General features: G+C 46.3%; 1 protein-coding gene across 1 annotated transcript in view; it reads right to left on the minus strand.

Annotated features, from left to right (window-relative positions):
* The window catches only part of CFAP61 (cilia and flagella associated protein 61), a 254395-nt gene that overhangs the window by 202363 nt on the left and 27476 nt on the right, over window positions 1–24556 (minus strand). Inside the window, exons 6-8 of the mRNA XM_062203798.1 lie at window positions 24011–24143; window positions 14041–14177; window positions 9354–9379 (exon numbers count right to left, since the gene is read on the minus strand). Of these exons, the coding sequence (XP_062059782.1) occupies window positions 9354–9379; window positions 14041–14177; window positions 24011–24143 (296 nt within the window). The remainder of the gene's footprint in view (window positions 1–9353; window positions 9380–14040; window positions 14178–24010; window positions 24144–24556) is intronic.

The raw sequence follows: 24556 nt of genomic DNA on the forward strand, positions 1-24556 counted from the left end.
CCACGTGTGTGGGTTCCTGCCACGCAAATGGGAGACCCAAATGGGGTTCCCGGGTCCTGGCTTCAGCCTGGCCTAGTCCTGGTAGGTGCCAGCATTTGAGGAATGAACCAAGAGATCAAAGATCTCTCTCTCTCTCTCTCTCTCTCTCTCTCTTCACACACACACACACACCCCTCAATGTCTGTCACTCTACCCTTCAAATAAATAAGTAAATCATTTCCAAAAAGATTTCCAGTGGTGCCTCATCACACATGACAGATTGAATGGAATAAAAGCTAAGTGTCTTACTGCCCACCTGGCCTCAGTGTCCCATCCTGCTTTACCTCCTGCTGCTCTGGCAAATATTGAACTTGTTCTTTCCCCTATAAGCCAGAGTCTCCTTATTCTGCACATTTTGTTCCTTTGGCCAGCAGACTCGTCCTGATGTTTTTGAAGTTTTGACTCAAAAGATTACCTGTGTTGACTTTGATAAAATTCTGCTACGGTCCCACCAAACTTTTCCATCCTTCAAAACACGATCTTATTGTAAACTTTTGCCTCGGATGCTCAGCTTGCCATCGGATGCAGTTAGAATCAACTTGTACCACACGAGGCTCCTAAGGTCCAGTATGCAGAAGAATTCAGCATTTGCTGATTGACTGCATAAACGGCAAGAGCCTGATAATTAAGTCCACCATGCCACACAGGAAGGGAGCACAAAGGGCTTTTCGATTTTTTAATGAAACTTCCCTCACCTGTAGGTGGTGCAGACCCCAGGCCATACGCTACGCCACACAGGAGCTCCAGGTGCTGGTCACTCTCAGATAACTGCCCTGAGGTAGGCAGACATATTTTCACCTCCTCCAAGTAAACAGATGCCTTTTCCTCACTTTTGTCACAAATCAGAACATCAGTGCTAAGTTTGAGCTTGTTTCCTTAGGTCAGGAACAAGAATGGTCATGACAAAATGATCAGTACTCTGTGTGTATGTGTGTGCGTGTGTGTGCATGTGTGTGTGTGTGAGGACACGACTTTATGGATGCTGCTGATTCTTTAGCTCCCATGTATTTCAGCTGTTTGCCATGCAGCATGTTCGAAACCCAAAGTCAAGAGCTCTTGCATGTTTCCATTTTTCTCTCTTGCTTCTCTGCCATTCCCATGAGAATGTGCCCAGTGTGGCCTTCGAAAGGATGAGAGGGATGTGGAGCAGCATCACGGCTGGCTTAGAAGAGTTCATGGCCAACCAGCCTCAGGACAAGTGAGAAGAACCGACCAAGCTGAGCAGAGCCGCTGGGGACACCCACATCTCATACAAGAGTGCCTGGCTTCGGGTCCTGGCTCTAACCTCAGTCCCAGCTTCCTGCTAATGAGCACCCTCGGAGGCAGCAGGTGATGCTCAAGTACTTGGCTCCCTGCCACCCATGTGGGAGACCTGGACCTAGCTCCCAGGCTCCTGGCTCCACCTTGGTCCAGCCCAGACTATAGTAGGAATTTGGGGACTGAGCAAGCAGATGGAAGATCTCCCAATGGCTGTCTCTGTCTCTCTATGTCTCTCTTCTTTACAAGTGGAAATAAGTATATAAATAAATGTTTTTAAGCAAAACAGACAAAAAAGATCAACAGAGTTGTCTCGTTGACCCCAGATGCATGTGCAATACATGCTTTTTGTGGTTTGTCAATGCAGTTTTCTGGTTAACAGCACTACTGTGGCAATGGATCACTGATGCAGTCCCAAAATATAATAGAGAGGATCAATGAAATCCTGAAGCTGGCTCTTTGAAAATACCAATTAAGTCAACATTATCACTGGTAATAATCAGAAAGAAAAGAAGCAAATATATAGTACCAGAAATAAGACACAGAAATGTAAGAGAAAGGTAGAAAGCAAGATGGTAGATACACATACACATACACACACACACATATATAGGCACATTAAATTCCAGTACATTGTGGCACAGTGGGTTAAGCAGCAAACTGTGCCATCCCAAAAACACAGAGCCGGTTTGAGTTCGGGTGGTTCCACTTCTTATCTAGTCAGCTCCCTGGGAAGGCACCAGAAGATGGCCCAAGTACTTGAGCCCTGACACCCATGTGGGAGACTTGGATGAAGTTCCTAGCTCCTGGCTTCTGTCTGGGCCAGCCCTGGCAGTTGTGGTTATTTGGGGAGCAAATCAACAGATGTAAGATCTCTCTCTCTCTCTCTCTTTCAAACAAATAAATAATAAAATACTGCTCCTGTATTTAAGGAAAACATTCTCTTTTCTCTTAAGCTACCAATAATTTACAGAAATCTCATATATTATATTTATATATAACAGAAATGAAATATTTATCTTTTTTCCCTGCCTGATCCCTCCAGAATTCACAACTCTTATTGAGTGTGCTCATTTTCATGGAAAAATCATTTATTTACATTGATTCAATATAAATCTGTCCTTGTAGGGGCTTGCATTGTGGTATAGCAGATGAAGCCACCATCTGCAATGCTGGCATCCCATATGGGTGTCCATTCAATTTCTGGCTGCTCTACTTCTGACCCAGTTCCCTTCTAATGTGCCTGGGAAAGCAGCAGAAGATGGCCTAAGAGTTGGGGACCCTGCCACCCATGTAGGAGGCTCAGATGAAGCTTTTGGCTCCTGGCTTCAGCCTGGTCCAGCCCTGGCCAAGACAGCCATCTGAGGAATGAACCAGTGGATGGAAGATACCTCTCTCTCTCTTTCTCTTTCTTTTTCTTTTTCTCCCCCCCCCCCCATTTCCCTCCTTTCTCTCTCTCTCTCTCTCTCTCTCTCTCTTTCTCTGTAACTCTGGCTTTCAAATAAATAAATATTTAAAAATCTGTCCTTATTACAACTTCAGAGCCAATGCTTCCAGAGCCCTCTTGGAGAAGCCAGCCTGGAGCCTGTGTAGCAGGTGAGTAATGAAGGCCAAGAAATCTTAGGACAAGGGGTGGGGTGGACTCTGAGGAGAGGAATTCCCCCCAACTATAGTTCCCGCAAGTGAAATCTGTGGGCAAGTCCATAGCTTGGCTTTTTCGCTTTGAGAGGCTCTTGCAAGTCCAATTTGATACTCCTAATGAAAGTTCCAGTAAAGCAAACTTTAAAAGAACTATCTAGGGGTGGGCATTGTGGCACAACAGGTTAAGCTGCTGCTTGGTATGTCCTATCAGACTGCTTGGGCTCGAGTTTCACCTCCACTTCCAATTCAGCTTCCTGCTAAGGCACACCTTGGGAGGCAGCAGATGGTGGCTCAAGTACTTGAATTCCTGCCACTCATGTTGGAGACCTGGATGAATTCCTGACTCCCAACCCTGGCTGTTGTAGGCATTTGGGGAGTTAACCAGTGAATGGAAGAGCTCTCTTTCTCTCTCTCTCTGCCACTCTTTCAAATAAATAAAAACAAACAAACAAACAAAAAAGACCTGTATAGTATGTTATAATTTTTTATGTGTTCCTGTAAATAATCAGGTGGAATTTACTCTGATTATCTTTGCTCAGAACAAGGGTGATTACAGAAAGGAATTCTGCGCTTCAATGGAAACCCACAGGAGCTATCAGATGCTAGTCCCGTTCATTGACTTTGAGCTATTTTTAGACTTCTGTAAACTGGATCCTTGCTGTCTTACACATTCTTTTTTTTTTTTTTCTTTTGACAGGCAGAGTGGATAGTGAGAGAGAGAGACAGAGAGAAAGGTCTTCCATTTGCCGTTGGTTCACCCTCCAATGGCCGCTGCGGCCGGCGCATCGAGCTGATCCGAAGCCAGGAGCCAGGTGCTTCTCCTGGTCTCCCATGCAGGTGCAGGGCCCAAGGACTTGGGCCATCCTCCACTGCCTTCCCGGGCCATAGCAGAGAGCTGGCCTGGAAGAGGGGCAACCGGGATAGAATCCGGCACCCCGACGGGGACTAGAACCCGGTGTGCGGGCGCCGCAAGGCAGAGGATTAGCCTGTTAAGCCACGGCGCCGGCCTTACACATTCTGTCAATAATAAATGTTTCCAAAATCTCTCCCATCTTCCTAACTTGCTTCTGACTGCCCAGATCCTCACTGGGATGCTAAGCTGACTTACAGCTGTCTTTACCCCCGCGGATCTTAAGATGCCCTGTGGGCTGAAGCTGGATGACCTGACACAGGCTTCAGAGGAGTCTTCTACACCATGGATCAAGCACAGTTATGGGCACCCTTTGTGTCTGGAGCTGCCACTGTGTTAGCCACTCAGGAAGTTCACTGGGAAACTGGGATCTTCCACACTCTGCTCCAGAAAATATTCATGAGACAATAAAAAGCAAAGACAACTTAAATAGGAGAGAGGGAAAGGGAGACAGAGAGGGAGAGGGAGAGGGAGGGGGGAGAGGCAGAGGGGGGGGGAGGGGGGAGAGAAGGAAAGGGGGAGGGGGAGAGAGAAGAGAGAGGACAACCACGAAAGAAGAGAAGGAACTGCAGGTGAAGCTTCAGGCTGGGCACCTGGAGCTGGGTCTGTGCAGTTGGTGAGCATCTTAGTTCTAGAGGTAGTGAAGGAGCCTGTCTCACTGAAGACTATTTTTGTCACAAGGACAATCAGGAACCAACACCCAAAACGGACCCCAGAGCAGTGGTTACCAGGGGTTGAAGCCAGCTTGGGCACAGAAGTAACGACTCACCCAGCAACCAAGAGCATCACTGACCCAGGGAGACCTCAACAGCAGCAGCTACCCAGGCAGGGGTGCTGGGCGGGGCCAAGCTGAAATTCCAAATGGCAGTAAAACAGGATCAGCTGATTTCCAGGTGAAAATCAGCGTAGAGCCAAAACAGAGGCCGGGAATAAAGAAATTATTGCGAGTTTCTGGGGTTGAACTAGGATGAACTGGAATGATTTTTGGTTTTTACCTACAAGAGACAGTTTCATCTAGTGATCAAAGTGACACTTCATCAGTTACGGGACAGACTGTAAAGGTGTCACCCCAGAGAGGACACACTAAGAGCCCAGAGTCCCACATGCATAGCGTGAAACTCGTCACTGAAAAACGTTAGGAAAAAAAAAAAAAAACAAATTAACAGGACCAGCTGTGTGGTGCAGTCTGTGACGCTGGCATTCCATATTAGAGCACTGTTCCCCGTCCCAGCTGTTCTGCTTCTGATCCAGCTTCCTGCTAATGCACCTGGGAAAACAGCAGAGGACAGCCCAAGTGCTTGGGCCCCTGCACCCACGTGAGAGACCTGGAAGAAGCTCCTGGCTCCTGGCTTCATTATCAGTCCAGCCCTGGCCACTGCAGCCATTGGGGGAATGAACTAGCAGATACAAAATATCTGTCTCTCCTGCTCTCTTTCTCTGTAACTCTGCCTTTCAATTAATCGATAAGTAAATAAATATTTTTTAAAAAGAAAATACACACTTAAGTATTCCGAGGTAATTCGACATCATGATGGCAACATATGAGTTTGGGAATTAAAAGATAATTTTATTTTGGTTCAAAAAAAAATCTTTGAAATCAGTAGTTTCTTTGCACTACATATTTTCCATAAAATTTTGAGGACCCCTTCCTCTTCATCCTCTCAAATGGTTCAGGAAGGAAAAAGTGTGCCTGTGATACTTTTATAAAGGTAAGGTTCATTTCCACATTTCAAAAGTATGGAGCGGAAAGGAAAGCACTGCCTTGGTGCCCGTTCCCTGATGGGTCCGCTTTGTCATTTCAACGCCTGACTTCCCAGGACTCTCCATAAGGCAGGTGCCGCAGGTTGTCTCACTCACACTGCGATTCATTGTGCATTGACTGTTTCTCCCTAAGACACTATCTATTTATCTCAACTACTTCCTCTTTTTATTTTTTGTAACCTTTTTTTAAAGGGTGCTATGTAGCTGTCTGGCAGATGCTTATAAACTGAGCTATCTCCTTCGTATGGGAGATTTGGGGCTTCTTAATTTATTTAGATATTTTTTGTTTGTACACTTTTAGTATTATGGTTAAGCTTAGTGAACACTCTTAGATACATCTTTTTATATTATTAGAACAATTCCCTCAAATTTCCCATAGTTGAGATAAAAGAAAATAAACATTTAATGGGTTCTGAAAACCATGACCAAATTATATTCCAGAGGGTCTTCTCAGTCAACCTTCAGAGCTGTCATAGACTCTGAGTGCTTATTATGGTTCTTCTTCTCCAAAAATAAGTGTTTTAATTGCCACATCTATTTATATTTTAATAGGGAAAAGGGAGGAAAAAATCTTAGGCTTTAATGTATGTTTCAGCTTTAGAAAAGTTGAATATTGGGGCCGGCGCTGTGGCTCACTTGGTTAATCCTCCGCCTGCAGCACCAGCATCCCATATGGGCACCGGATTCTGTCCTGGTTGCTCCTCTTCCAGGCCAGCTCTCTGCTGTGGCCTGGGAAGGCAGTGGAGGATGGCTCAAGTGCTTGAGCCCTGCACCCACATGGGAGACCAGGAGGAAGCACCTGGCTCCTGGCTTTGGATCGACGTAGCGCCAGCAGTGGTGGCCATTTGGGGAGTGAACCAACAGAAGGAAGATCTTTCTCTCTGTCTCTGTCTCTCACTGTCTACAACTCTACCTGTCAAATTAAAAAAAGAAAAAGAAAGAAAAGAAAAGTTGAATATTTTTTCATGTTTGTGATGAATGATATTTTCTGTATAGTTATTTTTGTGATTTTTCTCATTACTCCAAAATATTTCCTGTATATTTAAATTAGCATTTAATAAAAAGATGGAGTCTGGGTGTGAGCACTGTGGTGCAGTGGGTTAAGCCGCCACTTCGGACACCTGCATCCCGTATGGGAGTGCTGGTTCGAGTCCCAGGTACTCCATTCCCAATCCAGCTCCCTGCTAATGCATCCTACATGGCAGCAGAAGGTGGCTAAAGTGCTACCCATGAGGGAGAATCTAATGGAGTTCCTGGCTCCTGGCTTGGGCCTGGCACGGTTCCAGCTGTTGCAAGCACTTTGGGGAGTGAGCCAGTGGACAGAAGATCTTGTTCTTTTTCTCACTCAGCTACTCTTTCAAGTAAATAAACCTTAAAAAAGGTGGAATCTTTTCCCATGTGGAGTTGGATGTATATACACATATATTCATACACAAATTTATACATATATGAGTGTGTCTAAAACTACTGATATTGGACTGTCCTGTTACTTAGTTTTACTTTGATGCTCTAAACGCACACACAAAATACCCCCTGTTACACATCCCCATTCTTTTCCTGAAAGTTTCCCGATCTCCTGCTTTAACAAATGGGTCTTGGGGCCAGCACTGTGGTGTAGCGAGTAAAGCTATCGCCTGCAGTGCCAGCATTCCATATGGGCACCGGCTCGAGTCCTGGCTGCTCCACTTCCGATCCAGCTCTCTGCTATGGCCTGGGAAGGCAGTGGAAGATGGCCCAAGTCCTTGGGCTCCTGCACCCATCTGGGAAGACCCGGAGGAAGCTCCTGGCTCCTGACTTCGGTTCAGTGCAGCTCTGGCCATTGTGGCCAATTGGGAATGAACCAGCGGATGGAAGACCTCTCTCTCTGCCTCTCCTTCTCTGTTTAACTCTGACTTTCAAACAAATAAATGACTCTTTCTTAAAAAATGGGTCTCACCTTATTTCTTAAGTCCCTGGTTTTCAGGACATGGCTGCGCATGTGCAGAAGGAATCAGAGCAGACAACTATATGTCAGGTCACCCAGGCACACACCACAGAAAGAAAATCTAAGCAGCGGAAACAAAGCAGCCAGAGCAACACTGGAACTTGAGCACACCAGAGCCTGGTCAGAAGCAAGAGGTCCAGAGACCATGGAAATCTAGAATAAAAAGTCCAACTCACCACGCTGGCCTGACTCCTCCGAGCCTTTGCAATCACTGTTTGCCTTGCTGGGTACCTCCACACACCAGCGTTCTCCCACCTAATCCACAAACCTCTCCCTGCTCTCCAGCCAGGGAGGCAGATTTGAGTCATATCCTCTTGGCTCCTTGCTTACCAGCAATAAACTTCAAATTGTTCACTTCTCAAAAGTGTAACTTCCCAGAATGTGACTGGGGCTGGGCAGGCAGGCACACCTTAACAGAAGTTTATGCAAATAGCTTTTTAATCCCCATATACTACTAAGTGATGCTTTTCTAGAAAAATCCAACTCCCTAGTATTGATTTTAAAAAAATACAGAAAACCTGAACCTACTAATAACTTCCGAAGGACATGGAAAAGTTGCTAATGACAGTGCACGGGTCTCTGGCTGAGCAAGCCCATCTGTCTTTGAAGATCTGAAAACACCAAAGGCCCAAGGGAAATGCAGTAGGGGTGAAGGATTTCCACCCTGAAGCAAAGTGACTGCCTCATGTTTGGCATGAAAATTAATAAATCTTTCTTTGTTTGTTGCCATGTGCCAAGACTGTGATTTTTAGTAATTGCTTCCTTAGTAATAGTCGCTTTGCTCAGATTAAATTTGGTCCATGATATTTTAAGAGTCATCAAAAATCCTTTGTAAATAGACAGAGCTCCCAGTGATCCCAGTGCAGTGGGTGCAGCCCACCGACAGCCAATTTAATCAAGGGGAAATTCAGCGTATTCACTGCAAGCAATTGATTTTCAAGAGAAAAGTCAGCGGGATCAAACAGCCAGTTGGGATGAAAATCCCTTGAATCACCCCTATCACCGTGTTTTCTAGCAAGCAACTCCTGACTCCATATAGTGTAATAGCCAAATTACTATAATTATCCTGCAACACAAGTGGCATATCAACATTATTTTAAACATGGATTTTTTTTTTGCATAATCTTTCATTATTATCATTCAGCCTCCACTTTGGAAATGGAAAACAACAACAAACTGTGATCTACCCCCAAAAGAAAGAAGGTCACCAGAGAGAACAAATAAAAGGGTTATTTACATGTGAATATGCTGAGATGTGTTTTACAGTCAAATACACTCTTGAAATTCATTAAATGCCTTCTCCCCTGCTTCATAAATACGGGCAAAAGAAACGTTGCCTACTGAGAAAATAATCCCAGTGCATAATGCTCATAACGAATATAAATAAAGCCACTTTTCTTTCAAAGACCTCCAGGCCCTATGTAAAAAACGTGCTTGTGTTTCCGCCATTGTGAAATGAATCTGACTGCTGGAGAGTGAGACCCCAAGTCATATCACTGGCTGCGCCCAGAGCCAAAGAGCAAAGAGGGAATGTGGGTCCCAGTGAACTTGCTCTTGGCAAAATAATAGGCTTGTAAGTGCTTGACATCGAGTCTTGCAGATGCTGTCTTCAAAGTCATTAGATGCGGTTTGGAGGCGGGCGCTGGAACAGGTTTTGTTAAAGAACCCAAAGGCTCACCAAGATGGCTCTGGGGCAGTGACCTCGACAGCACTGTCTGGGTTTCAGGTGTGGATCATAAGCTGCAAGTGCAAGGGCTCCACCCTGAGAACCTCTGCAGGAATCTAGACTGTCAACCTTGATGTAACCCAGGCAGCCTGCATGTAGGTCTGGCATTCTTTCCCTGGTTTATCCATATCTCTAGCTAAGCATCAGAAGTTACAGAGTTGGGGCCATTGCTGTGGTATAGCAGGCTAAGCCTCTGCCTGCGGGCCTGGCATCCCATGTGGGCACGGTTGGTGTCTCAGCTGCTCCTCTTCTGATCTAGCTCTCTGCTAAGGGCCTTGAAAAGCAGTGGAAGATGGCCCAAGTGCTTGAGCCCCTTCACCCATGTGGGAGACCTAGAAGAAGCTCTTTGCTCCTGGCTTTTGATTAGCCTAGCTACGGCCATTGCAGCCATTTGGGGAGTGAACCAGCAGATGGGAGATCGACCCATCTCCCTCCTTCTCTCTCCCCCTTTCTCTCTGTAACTCTGCCTTTCAAATAAATAAATATTTTTTAAAAGACTAAGCAAATTAGAAAGGAATCAGAAATATAAAATGCAACCCTGGGAAGAGAGGCTAAGGGACCTGGAGCTACTTGATACATAACAAATGAGATAATTTAGCCACTGTTTTGCTTTTTTTTTAGTTCTAGCTCATGAAGAGGGGACTTCCATGTGCTTCCTAGCCTAAGAGCAGACAGAAATTGAGAGAAGAAGCAAACAAAAGTTTAATGGATAGAAATTTAAGTAAGACATAAATATTTCCTAACAGCAATAGTGAGGTCTTAGAAACATATAAAAGCAACATTTGCTCTGTTTTACATGGGGGATGTTACAGAAATGGAAGAAGCTTTTACATAGAATCAGCAACACTTCTCCTGGATGGCTTGATAACTAGGGGCTCATGTTTATACTTTTGAAAGTCCCATGATTCTCTTAGAAAAAACTTATACTTCTCCCTACCAAGGAGCACATCAAGTTCTACAGAGACTGTGAGGTAGGCTGTGGGGGCCTGATGAGGATGGCTAAGGCTCGGCCGGCGCCGCGGCTCACTAGGCTAATCCTCTGCCTGCAGCGCTGGCACCCCGGGTTCTAGTCCCAGTTGGGGCACCAGATTCTGTCCCGGTTGCCCCTCTTCCAGGCCAGCTCTCTGCTGTGGCCCGGGAGTGCAGTGGAGGATGGCCCAAGTGCTTGGGCCCTGCACCCCATGGGAGACCAGGAGAAGCACCTGGCTCCTGGCTTTGGATCAGCCTGGTGCGCCGGTCACAGTGCACTGGCAGCGGCAGCCATTGGAGGGTGGACCAATGACAAAGAAAGACCTTTCTCTCTGTCTCTCTCTCTCTCTGTCAAAAAAAAAAAAAAAAAAGAGTATGGCCAAGGCTGAACCAGGCAGAGGTCTTTGGAAACAGAGTCACGTGCTGCCCAGATCACACTAGCCTATGTGCGGAACAAAAAGTTTCCTTTTGTTTTCACTTTTTAAAATTTTAACTATTGGATGTGGCAATGCCAATACAGCTGTGGAAATGCAGGCTGTGCCCTATTTTGCCTGATGCATCATCAAGAAAATTGCCAGCTCAATTCTGATTCCAAAATCTTTATAGAGGGGATGGAGCTAACAAAAGACACAGCTTGATTTGCAAATGCCATGCAGGGACAGTGGTGGGGCCAACTGGAAAAAACAAACAAACATTGTTTTGAGCCATTTTATTGTCACTGATGGAGAATATTCATTAACTTCCAGGCATAGGGGACATCTTGATGTGGTTCAGTATGTGTTCAGGGATGCTAACATTTAAGGGGTTCTTAGACCTCATTTAGTGCAGTCACAAGCAGACACAAGCAGGAAGCCCTTCGGTACACTCTGTTACTGTTTCTTTCCAAACTCTTCCAATATTCTAGAAATTCATTACTTCTTTTTTTTAATGTTTATTTATTTTCATCTCCTTGAAAGGTAGAGCAACTGTGTGTGTGTGTGTGTGTGTGTGGCAGGAGTGCAGTGAGGGGAGGGGGATGGATTTTCCATTTACTGCCCACCACAGCCAGAGATGGGCAGGGTAGAAGCCAACAACCCAAAACTGTTTCCAGGTCCCCACGCCGGAACCATCATCTGATGCCTCCCAAGATGCAGCAGAAGGAAGCACAGTGAGAAGCAGAGGCACAGAGACTCGAGCTGGCACTCCCTATGGGGCGCAGGTGTCTTAAGCAGCAGCTGTGTAACCCACTGTACCACAGCACCTGCCCTGAAAGCCACCGCTTCTAAACAGCGTATCCATTGAAGACAAAATACTAAATTCTTACTACTTTTCCCTATACTGGGACAAAAATCTATTATCCTATTGGTCCCGGTATAGTTTTTTGTTTTGTTTTATTTTTTTGTTTTTGTTTTTTGTCAGGCAGAGTTAGACAGTGAGAGAGAGAGAGAGATAGAGTTATAGACAGCGAGAGACAGAGAGAAAGGTCTTCCTTCCGTTGGTTCACCCCCCAAATGGCCGCTATGGCCAGCGCTGCACTGATCCGAAGCCAGGAGCCAGGTACTTCCTTCCGGTCTCCCATGCAGGTGCAGGGCCCAAGGACCTGGGCCATCCTTCACTGCACTCCCGGGCCACAGCAAAGAGCTGGAATGGAAGAGGAGCAATCAGGACAGAACCGGCGCCCTAAATGGGACTAGAACCCGGGGTGCTGGGGCCGCAGGCAGAGGATTAGCCAAGTAAGCCACGGCACCAGCCGGACCCGGAATAGTTCTAAGGTTTAGTACACAAAAGTAAAAGTTTATAAGTATATAATAGTTATATATATGTGCACAAAATAGGGAGCTATGAGCACACACACAAATTACTGAGGTACAATGCAAATTAAACAGGCAAGGCTAAACTCAGATTCAATGGAAACTTCTGAGAAGGGTAGAATGATGGACAGCAGGCTATCGTAAGGTTTCTAAGGGGCTAGAGAAAGGAGGACGACTGTTGCAGCTTAAAAATGTTGGGTCTTTAGGGTGGCATTGTGGTGTAGCACGTAAAGCCGCTGCCTGCAACACAAGCATCCTGTATGGGCAACAGTTAGTGTCCTCGTTGCTCCAGCTCCAATCCAGCTCCCTGCTAATGGCCTGGGGAAAGCAGCTGAGGATGGCCCAAGAACTTGGGCCCCTGCCATTCACGTGGGAGACCAGGATGAAGTTCCTGGCTCCTGGCTTCAGCCTGACGCAGGGCTAGCTGGTGGATACAAGAGCTCTATTTTTCTCCCATTTTCTCTGTATTTCTTTCAAAGAAATATATAAATCATAAAAAAAGAAAGAAAAAGATGATGTTGAGTTGACATATTCTGCTTGAAAGCATTGAGACTGGCATGAAATTCCAAGTTTTCACAGTTGGTGGGAGCAGGCTTTGAGTGAAGGTGTTGAGAACAAGGAGTTTACTTGGGTGGTGGTGACTTCAGGGAGGACGGGTAGGAGACGCAGGGAAGGGAAGGCCTTCATTATCACTCAGATTACAGCGTGGACAACTGGGACGTGGACTCTGGAAAATGGGCCAAAGCTCATGTCTAACCCCTTCTACCTAAGGGGTGAGGGAGCTGGGGTATCTACACCCTAACTCCAGTCAGCGCTGTATAAGTAAAAGTCCCCACAGCTGGTAGGGGAAGACCAGCCCAACAGGAACTCATCTGGGGTCTCGCAGAAGCACAGCCTGAGTCAAAGATTCAAGTGCAACCAATTATAAAGGAGTCAGTGGGAGGAGACCGGTAGGGGAGCAGGGATGTGAGACAGGGAGACAAAGTTTGCTCCTGGAGGGTTCGTTTCTAATCACATAGGTTATAGTTATAGTTATAGTTATAGTTATAGTTATAGTTATAGTCATAGTTATTGTTATAGTTATAGTTATAGAACTTCTATAGTTCTGGAAAAGTCCACAAATACGGAGTTGAAAAATTCCAGCAGATAGATGTTGTCCTGAGCACACATACACAAAATACAGTCTGAGGGATGTGTGCAGGTCACCAGCTACTCACAAAAGTGACGCTTATTAGGTAACTTGTTGACATGAAACAAACTGCTCGTGTGTTAAGGGTAGTTTTCAGAGAAAAGATCACCTCACCGGGCCAGTTAGCTCCCACCAAAGCACAGGGAGGGTGGCTGCCTCAGCGTTCTTGGTCAGTCATTAACAAGCTTTACAACCTGGCACAGGCCTGGGCAGGTGAAAAATAGAGAGGACTTTACCTGCCCTAGTCCTCCTGGGTCAATTTCTGAGGATACAATGAAATAATGCACATGAAAATCCCTTGATACAGGAAAAGCACCAAACTAAATGTAAGACAGAAGGCACAATCCTGGGTGCTCATTTTCACCCTGAATTTTCACTCACAGCTTAGAGAAATTATATTTCCTTTAACTCTCATCCAGAAAAAAAAAAAAAAAACACAAGAACAGGTAACAGGTACAGTGAGAATTTTCTCTGGAGCCTCTCTCTTTGCTACTAGAGTTTGGAAGATGGCAGCAAAAGGTGCGGATGATTCTTTCTTAGATACAGTGAGCTGCTGATTTGTGAATCCATCTCTGGGTTCTTTGGAAATCTACAATAGCAGTTCCCTGGCAAAAATTTTTATAAAGATTCATCTAGATTTATCTATTTATCTGTCTATCTATCCTCCATCCACTTCTATTATGTAGCAAGCTACACAGTTGTGTCCGAGGCATGGATTTACTTTCTTGATGCATTCCCGTGCCAGCCCCCATACCTTGACCTCCATCACTAGGCTCCTGGGGTAGATCCAGAACGTCGTCGGGATGTGGCATGCAGAGTCCGTGGAAAGGCCTTAAGTCAAAGCATTCATGCAACAGCAGCATGTTCACTCTTGAACACACGCTCATGAACCCAACAGCTTCACCTTCCACCTGAAACATGCAAAACACCTCATTACTCTACCAGACCCCAGATGGTTCTTGTCACGAAACTTCCAACAGCCCCTGGCACAGCTGTGCAGGCTGGTGGTTTACAAGGCACTCTGAGATGTTGGGGGGAACAAGTTCTTTTTTGAGCAGCTCCAGTGTCCAACACAATGCACGGCACATACAACATGCTCAAAATAACATCCAGGGAGTGGTCACCAACTTAGGGACACTGTCAGAGAGTTCTTGAGAGGAAACTATTGAAACGTTAGCCCTCGCCCTCCTCATCCAGACAATAACCCTGCAATCTCACCTAGAGTTCAGGACTCCTGGGCACTTTCTCCCTCTCCACCATTCACAGTTCTCAGTGAGACAGGTTATTCCAGTGCCCGTCTATTGATCCCCAATTTTGAGAAAATTTATGGTGTTTGGCTTCCGGTTTTTTCTTGAGCTCATTTATCTACTGATTGGATGGTCTGACGGGGAGGAGATGAGAGAAAAGGAGTATCTGTGGGGAAACATTCTAGTGAACTGAACTTAAGTCAGGCTGAGATGGTTCACGGGTAGGTCTGATCTGCAGGCGTACCATCCCCCAGCACCCTAACTGAAACTGGAGTCTCAGAGACAGAGAATGAATGGTCTTTAAATTTCACACAAATGACTCCTGGTGATTATCAAACGGGCTTTACACAAATTCTAGCTCACTGAATGGATGCTTAGCCCTTAATAGAAACCAACACCTACTGGATCCTATCCTTTTTTTTTTAAGGCTTATTTATTTTATTTGAAAGTCAGAGTTAGAGAGAGAGAGAATCTTCCATCTGCTGGTTCACTCCCCAGATGGCCACAATGGCCAGGGCTGGGCCAAGCTGAAGCCAGGAGCCAAGAGCTTCTTCCACATCTCCTACATGGGTGTAGGGGCTGATGTACTCGGGACATCTTCCGCTGCTTTCCTAGACACATTAGCAGGGAGCTGGAGGCCGATGTTGGAGGCAGCAGCTTTACCCACTGCACTACAACACTGGCTCCTGATCCCTCTTTTCTTGAGATAACCATTCCATTCAGAAAGACCTCAACAAGCTCAGGCATCCTTTATTCTCAAGAATGCAGCATACTTCCATAAATGCCCAGACTAAATGGCTACTGTTTTAATGTCTTAAAACAGAAGATCAGGCTAAAATAATGCTCTTTTAAATGCACAGAAAATGGGGCCAATGATAAGGCACAATGGGTTAAGCTACTGTCCTCAATGCCAGCATCCCATATGCACGCCAATTCAAGACCCAGCTGCTCCACTTCCGATCCACCTCCCTGCTAATGGGCCTGAGAAAGCAGCAGAAGGTGGCTCAAGTGCTTGGGCCCTTGCACTGATGTGGGAGATCCAGATGAAGCTACTGGCTCCCAGCTTTGGCCTGGCCTAGCCCCGGCCATCGCAGCCAACAGGGAGTAAAGCAGTGGATGGAAGACCTCTCTCTTTCTCTCTTGCTCTCTCTCTCTCTCTCTGCAATTCTGACTTTCAAATAAATAAATAAATAAATCTTTTAAAAATGCACAGAAAAATAAAATTGGGTATTGAACTATTTGTTCTGAAATAAATCTTCCAGCTAACATCCATTTGTGGGGTGGGTGTTTGGCATGGAAGTGAAGCTGCCACTTGGGATGCCGGCGTCCCATATCATAGTGCCTGAATTCAAGTTCTGGCTCCACTCCCGATTCCAGCTTCCTGTTAATGGGCATGCTGGGAGGCAGCAGGTGATGCTCAAGCAGTTGGGCCCCCGCCACACGCATGGGAGACCCGGATTGAATTCCTGGCTCTTGGCATTGGCCTGCCCCAGCCCCAGCTGTTACAGGCATATTGGGATTGAACCAGTGGACGGAAGATCTCCCTCTGTCTCTCTCTTTCTGACTCCATCTTTCAAATAGATGAGATGGTTTTTTTAAAAATTTGCTCTCAAACATGTGTTTGAAAAATAAACATTCAGTTCCCTTTATTTTCTTCCTAATACTGAAACACAAGAGGAATTTTAAAAAAGTAATTTTCCATACATACTCCGTTCCTTTCAGGTCCCCCAAAATGATACTTGCTGCTAAAGGCTGGGGTTTACACAGCTGTCTTATAAAGCCATTGACACTTTAATAAAAAGTCCAAAATAAACATTTTAATTTTTTTCCCAAATAACTAGTGATTGTTTGTCTTGTGTGTACCCGTGAACAAAGGCTGCATAGCCACAGTCATCTGGCTTCTCTGTAATTTTAGGTCCAAGACTCAGCAGACGCTGATTAACCAATCCATCTACCATATGTGCAGGGAGAGACGGCCAGCCTCACTCTCGGCAGGGAAAATTGGCATCCATCTTGGTTCACATGGAGATGTCCTTCTAATCTACAGCCGCGCTGGCGCGACGAAAACTTCGGTGGCCTGAAATACCTTTCTCTGGCTTCACGGCGAGCTGCATGTGCATGATAAGAATGTATTATTTATAAGACTGCTGTTAGGAATGAGCTATTACACTAATGGCTCATTGTGTTTGGAATCTGATTTCAAATGGCATGGATCACACGTTCTGATGAAAATGAGAAAAACATGTTTTGCCATTAGGAACAAAGATTTAACATTCTCCAGTTCTACAACCTGTTATATTCCTTTCATTCATCCAGGGCTGTAACAATTTACAACAGCTCCCAATTATAGATTGCAACAGAGCAGGGACCTATTGGGGAAGTGTCTGCTTTTTCCTTTCCTATAACCAAGTTGAGAAACACTGTTTTTAAATATGAACATTTGCAGAGGTATCCAAATGCATCTTTGTATATGGGTGTGTCTTCTAAAAAAATTCATTTAATGGATTTTTTTTTTACTGGTACAATGAAAAGGTATTGATTGCCGGCTATAATCTATCTTCCAAGTGGCACGGGTTCTTTCTGCCACAAAAGTGTCTCCAATGATCTTGCACCAGAGAACAAAACTGCAAGTTTTGTTGTCGTTCTTGTTTGTCCTGGGAGAACATGATGAAACATAAGGCTCAGATTGCTAGAAAACCTAGTGGCCTTGTGTTCACAAACATTTATTTAGACATGTGCACACGTTATCACTTAGACTTCCATCCAAAAGCCATCCGTTCTGGGCGACAAGATTGCACAATGAGGGTTTTGTCCTCATTGTGACCACTGCTGGCTTGGACCCTCTCTTCCTGGTGCCAAGCTCATGGCTGACCTGGCAGGCTCTCTCCCGCCTGCAGGTCAGTGGTGCCTACTTGGACCACTGCTGCCCACACCCTGGTTGATGCCAAGCCAGACGCTCTGCCCATCTGTCTCCAGGAGCCACCCTTGGCCTCCAACGGCCTTGCCCTGAAATCCCTGTGTGGGGTAAACACCAGATGTCAAGGTAAGCCAGGACATGGTGACGACAAGGGACCTGCAGCAGAGTGATGACTCAAAACTCCTCCGAAAGTAGATTTCTGGCCACAACAAAAACCCCTTTCACTATGCGAGGATTTCACACACAGAACAGGCATTCTTCAGGCATGGTCTGCAATTGCTATGGGAAGGTTTGGGAAGAGAAGGACTTGTACGTGGTTCTTTTATCTCTGGCCAGCGTGGTTTGTAAAAGTATGGTATCATGGTAACTGCCTAATCAGCCCAGATTTGTAGCATCTGCTGATGTCTATGGTGTAATACGTACGTCACGGCCAATTTCAAGCTACAAGATGAAGTCGCTGAGCATGGAGTTAGGAAGACAGGCACAGTGGCATGGCCACTGTGTAGATATCATCAACACAAAGAACCTCAAGATCACAGATAAGAATAATTGGAAGTGATGAATTTTGAGTATTTGACTGTTTTAATAGGATTTAGTACTCTGTAAGTTTCTACAATTTAATTTTTAATAATTGTTGTGTTTAACAAGCAGCTTGTGAAGTTCTTGAGGGTTTAGCAATTAGCTCTCAGGAGGCAAAGCAAGCTGGCTCCAGCACATCATTCCCTATAGGGCCTCCTAATGAGAAGGGTCCAGGGAGGCATGTAGAGGGGTAGGAACAGAATTGATCTTGAACTCTAAAGGCTTCACCAGACACAGCTCTGTTGAGACTGGGAATCCGCTCCCAGGCCCCAGTTCATCTGTCCTGTCTCTGCCCTGCCATCTTGGGGTTGAGGTCATAGCCTCACTCCTATGAAGCACAAAGCATCCTGCATCTGAGGAAGGAGGGAATTGGCTGGACTCCTGCTGCCTCTTTGGAAGGGTCTCTCAGGTGGGACTGTAGTCTTCAGCCTGCAGCCTCGCTCTAATGTTGGCACACACGGCTAACAGAGGACAGGAGTGGGATCCAGCTTCCTGATAATACATCTGGGAGGACAGCAGATGATGGTCCAAGTCCATGGGTTCCTGCCACCCACGTGGGAGACCAGGATGGAGTTCAGGGTTCCTGGCTTCAACCTGGCCTGGGCCCAGCTATTGCAGGCATTTGAAGAGTAAACAAGATGAAGATTCTTTCTCTCTCTCTCTCTCTTTCTCTCTCTCTGTCCCTCTCTGTGTGTGTATGTCTTACTCTGTCTTTCAAATAGATAAATAAATAAATAAAATCTTTTTTTAAAATCCTAATTGTGTCCCACTTGGAACAATTGATTTAATTGACCTAAACTGACTCTTAGCCGCAGAAGATTTTCTGATTTAATTTATCTACCATGAAAATAGCTCTTTAAAAATTATACAATTTAGTAACTTTTAGTATATCCACAAAGTTACACAACCATCACCACTAATTCCAAAACATCTCCTTCCCCCCACAAAGGAAATGCCATACCCATTGTTTGTTTTTAAGGGTTTATTATTTATTTATTTGAAAGGAAGGATTACAAAGACAGGGGGAGGAAGAAAGAAAGAGAGAGCTTCCATTTGCTGGTTCACTTCCCAAATAGCGTAACAGCCAGGGTTGGTCCAGGCTGAAGCCAGGCATCTGCAACTCCATCTGGGTCTCCCATGTGGGTGCAGAGGTGCCAGTTCTTGGGCTGTCTTCTTTGCTTTTCCCTGCATGTTAGTGGGGAGCTGGATTGGAAGTGGAGTAGCTGAGACTTGAAGCAGCACTCATATGGATTAACCCACTGCTCCACAATGCTGCTCCCCGCCATCATTAACCACTTCATAGTCCCCAGTCTACTTGCTGTCTTGATGGGCTTCCCGGTTGTGGGATTTCATATAAATGAGATCATACGACGTGTGGTCTTTCCCTTAGCACAATGTTTGCAAGGCTCAGACAGTGTGTCAGTGCTAAATTCTCCCATCTTTCCGAATAATATACCACTGTATCGATATGCCAAGTTTGACTTATCCATTAATCAACAGATGGGCAGTTAGGCTGTTTCCACATTTGGGTGGGAGTAAATCTGCTCTGAACTTTTGTGTACACGTCTCTGTGTGGACATGTGTTCTCAATTCTAGGAGTGGAGTTGCTGGGTCCAATGGCAATGCCACCTTAACTTTTGAGAGGAGAAGCTGCTTTCCTACATGGCTGCACCATTTAAATCCCACCAGCAATGCACAAGGGCCCAATTACTCCACATTCTTGCCAACACGTATCATTGCCTTTCTTTTTTAACATGATCGTCCTGCTGGAGGTAAAGAGGTATGTCACTGCAGTCTTGATTTGCATTTCCCCAAGCACATCTTCTCATGAATGTGGGTGATTTGTCTCTTTGTTGTTGTGAGCGTTCTTTGGATACTCTGGCTCCAGGTCATGTGGCATGGGGATGGTCTCAAAAACCTCCATGGCTGGGGCTGGTGCTGTGGCATAGTGGGTAAGGCTGCCACCTGCAGTGCAGGCATCCATATGGGTGCCAGTTCAAGCTCCAGCTACTCCACTTCCAATCCAGCTCTCTGCTGTGGCCTGGAACAGCAGTAGAAGATGGCCCAGGTCCTTGGGCCCCTGCAGCTGTGTGGGAGACCCAGAAGAAGCTCCTGGCTCCTGGCTTTGGATTGGCACATCTCCAGCCAATGCAGCCATTTGAGGAGTGAACCAGCGGATAGAAGACCTCTCTCTCTTCCTCTCCTTCTCTCTCTGTGTAACTCTTACTTTCAAATAAATAAATAAATAATTTTTAAAAAGACTAAGAATGCTTGAAGCATGTGATTAAAAAAAAAAAAAAAAAAAAACCTCCATGGTGATGAGAGCCCCCTGCCCATGTGGAACAAACCCTTAAACTGTTCTTATCTAAATAAGACAACTTTTGGTTCCAAGTTCTAAGAAACATAATATTCTTTACAGAGTTCTTAGGTTTCAGCAAATAAAGAGAAATGAGTCTATGAAGAATGGCAAACCTCTAAACAAGTCATCCTAGAAGCACAACTTCTTTAAAAGCACTTTTTAGGAGCCAGCGCTGTGGCATAGTAGGTAAAGCCACCACCTGCAGTGCCTACATCCCATATGGGCACCAGTTTGAGACCTGGCTGCTCCACTTCCCATCCAGCTATCTGCTAGGGTCTGGGAAAGCAGAAGATGGTTCAAGTCCTTGGACCCCTGCACCTGCATGGGTGACCTGAAGAAGCTCCTGGCTCCTGGCTTCAGATCAGCACAGCTCTGACTGTTGCAGCCATCTGGGGAGTGAACCAGCAGATGGAAGACACTTCTCTCTCTCTCTCTTTCTCTCTCTCTGCCTCTGTCTCTCTGTAACTCTGCCTTACAAATATATATATATATATATATATATATATATATTTGACAGGCAGAGCTAGACAGTGAGAGAGAGACAGAGAGAAAGGTCTTCCTTCCATTGGTTCACCCCCCAAATGGCCGCTGTGCCCATCCGAAGCCAGGAGCCAGATGCTTCCTCCTGGTCTCCCACGTGGGTGCAGGGCCCAAGCACTTGGGCCATCCTCCACTGCCTTCCCGGGCCATAGTAGAGAGCTGGCCTGGAAGAGGGGCAACCGGGATAGAATCCGGCGCCCCGACCGGGACTAGAACCCGGTGTGCCGGCGCCACAAGGCCTGTTAAGCCACAGCACTGGCCAATAAATATATTTTTTAAAAAGTATTTTTAATGTTCTTTTAAAAAAATAACTGGCACAAACTCTCTCTTTTTGAAATGAAAGTTAAATATCCATTTGAAAAAAAGTAACATAATTGTGGTCAATACTGCCTGAACCTTGGAATTCTATAAATGAATAGAATGGGCAGGCACCCAAGGGTTCTTTTATTTGCAAATGATTTTTTATGATTTATCTATTTGAAAGGAAGAGTTACAGAGATAGAGAGAAGGAGAGACAGAGAGAGACTTTTCTATTTGTTGGTTCACTCCCCAAATGGTCACAATGGCCGGGACTGGGTCAGGCTGAAGCCAGGAGCCCAGAGCTTCTTCTGGGTTTCTCTGGATAGGAAGTGGAGCAGCTGGGACTCGAACCAGCACCCATAAGCAGCGGCTTAACCCGCTATGCCACAACGCAGGCCTCCTATTTGTTAATTATGATATGCAAAAAATCAGAACAAAAAATTCTTTCAAAATAAGATTATCTTACTGTCAAAAATGATTTTCAGTCCAAGCTTATACAGGTCTCCTCGAAACCTTTAAGAAAAATGGCCTTTGCATTTCTCAGTGACGCCAGGGGGACATCTTACCCACAGGAGAGGTGCTCTTTTCCTGGCTGATCCCCGAGACTATCCACAAAAGGCTGACTATGTGAGATGCCTGCACAAGTCAGTAACTGCAAGCCATCTGGAAGGAGGCTTCATGCCTTCGGAACAGGCTTCTGCAATGGGGGGGGGGGGGGGGGAGGGTCCCTCGGCCACCAGCATCAGCGTGTCCCTGGGACTCGTGAGAAGTACCGCCTTGCAGGCTCCTTCCCAGAGCTCCTGGTCAGAAGTGCTGGGGCATTCCCAGCAGCCCACGACGTCATCCCAGGCACGCTCGCATTTCAGTTCCACTGCTTTCACATATTCGCCTTACATCCCCCATGTGCACAGAAAGGAGATGCAGTCCTGCCCCAGCCCCATCCTTTCTCATGTGGGACAGTCAGCTGCCGCCACCGACCCTCTAGTGACTGAAAGGCACCACGAGGAGCACTATTCTTCTGGCTGGCCAGTTTCTCCATAGCGTTGAGCTGAGCCTGTGGATACCGCGTCTCAACTCTGAAGAGCACCTCGAACTTCAGATGGAATGGCAGCAGGTAGGATGCCATCATGCTGCTTTTCAGGAAAGTCTGCTTTAGCAGACTCAAAACCAACACTGCAAGTCTAAAGGCATCTCAGGATGCCTAGGGTTAGACATCAGAATTAGGGTCTTACTGATGGACTCCTGCTGGGGCACACGCAGAGAAGGGGGGGGGCATCTGTTGGTAGTCACCTCCAGGAGCAGGTGCATGGTGAGAGAGGGTGATGAAAATCTTAGAGCTGCTCACAGCAGCCCCAGGGTCCCCTCTGGCTGCTCACATGAAGACTGGAGAGCCCGTCCACTCTCTAGCTCTCAATAAAATGCACATCTCCAGGTCTCAGGTTGCCAAACTGGAGGGTGTGGTTCCTGTTTTTCAGGCCCAATAAACTGGGTCTTCTGATTACTTCAAAAAAAAAAAAAAAAAAACTAGTAATTGCAATTTTAGTGTCCTAATTTTTACATTAGCCATTAGACTGATTTACAAAATCCAGTCACAGATAATCTGAAACAAATTACAAGGAGTCACTGGATAAGAGCACATTGGGAGACATTGTACAAAATAAGGACTGGCATTCTTCAAAAAATGTCATCATGGCCGGCGCCGCGGCTCAATAGGCTAATCCTCCGCCTTGCGGCGCCGGCACACCGGGTTCTAGTCCCGGTTGGGGGACCAATCCTGTCCCGGTTGCCCCTCTTCCAGGCCAGCTCTCTGCTGTGGCCCGGGAGTGCAGTGGAGGATGGCCCAAGTGCTTGGGCCCTGCACCCCATGGGAGACCAGGAGAAGCACCTGGCTCCTGCCATCGGATCAGCGCGGTGTGCCGGCCACAGTGCGCCAGCCGCAGCGGCCATTGGAGGGTGAACCAACGGCAAAAGGAAGACCTTTCTCTCTGTCTCTCTCTCTCACTGTCCACTCTGCCTGTCAAAAAATTTTAAAAAAAAATGTCATCATTATAAAAAATAAGGACAGACCGGGGAGTTGTTCCAGATTAGAAGACACTAAAGAGGGAGCGCTTAGCCTAGCGGTTAAGACACCTGCATCCCATATCAGAGTGCCAGGGTTCAATTCCTGGCTCCAACTCCTCACTCCAGCTTCCTGCCAACACAGACCCTGGGAGGCAGCAAGGATGGCTCAGTCATTGGAGTCCCTGCCTCCCACGTGCAAGACCCGAACTGAGATTCCTGTTCTGGTTCCAGGTTTGGTCCAACCCTGGTTCTTTGAGGGCATTCAGAGAGTGAACCAGGGAATAGGGGGGTGCCTCTCTCTCTCTCCCTCCCTCCCTCCCTCTTGAATAAATAATTTATAAAACATTTTAAGGAGAAAACTGAAATTTGGGGAGTGAACCAGCAGATTGAAGATCTCTTTCTCTCTCTCTCTACCTCTACTTCTCTCTGTAACTCTTTCAAATAAATAAAATAAAGTAAAAAACAGGAAGGAAACTGAAGAGATAGGACATCCAAAGGCCCACCACTAGGGGCTGGACAGAGACTCCACAGCGGCTGGGGCAGCCAAGAGGACCTCACAAAGGAAAACTTAAAGCCAGTAGCACTGGAGACGGGTGAATGCCACAGCCCCCCAGAAGCAGGCCTGGGCTTCCAGAAGCATTTGGAAAGGGATGTAGGCTCCAGGGGTGCTCAGCCAAACTCAGGGAGCAACACCCCTCCTTCTTCTGACTGAGTGTCTCCCCAGGTGGACTGGTCACCAACCTCACACACGACGGCGTGGTTTTCTTCATCCTGGGCCTCTATGAGTTCAGCCAGGAAGTACTCGCCGTACGTCTCCTGTAGAATGGTGTCATGGCGCAGGAAGATTGGCATGAGGTTGTCATGGTCTTCCACCCTGTTGAACACAAAGGCCTTGGCTCAGTGTGTGTGTTCCTGCTACGGGCCACACCCTACTCTGAACGCCCTCGGGGAATGAACTGACACTCTAGCAGGAGAGACAGACACTAAAAACACAATCCATTGAAATGATCTCAGATGTTTCAAGTGGTGATGTGTGTTTTGGATGGAGAGTGACACAGCCAAGTGGTCAGGGAAGACTTCTGTGAGGGGGAGCATGTGGCTGAGACCCGCATGAAGACAGACATGGGCTACCATGTTGAGACCTGGAGGGGCAGCATTCAGGCGGAGGGAACACGGTGGGCACCTTTGGGTGTAGAATACAGGACCACGTTTGTCATGCATCTAAGAGCATGAAGCTGGGGACAACATTTCCCACGTAGGTTCCAAGGAACACTACTCCTGTGATGG

The sequence above is a fragment of the Lepus europaeus genome, chromosome 10, assembly GCF_033115175.1.
Source record: "Lepus europaeus isolate LE1 chromosome 10, mLepTim1.pri, whole genome shotgun sequence".
NCBI lineage: Eukaryota > Metazoa > Chordata > Mammalia > Lagomorpha > Leporidae > Lepus > Lepus europaeus.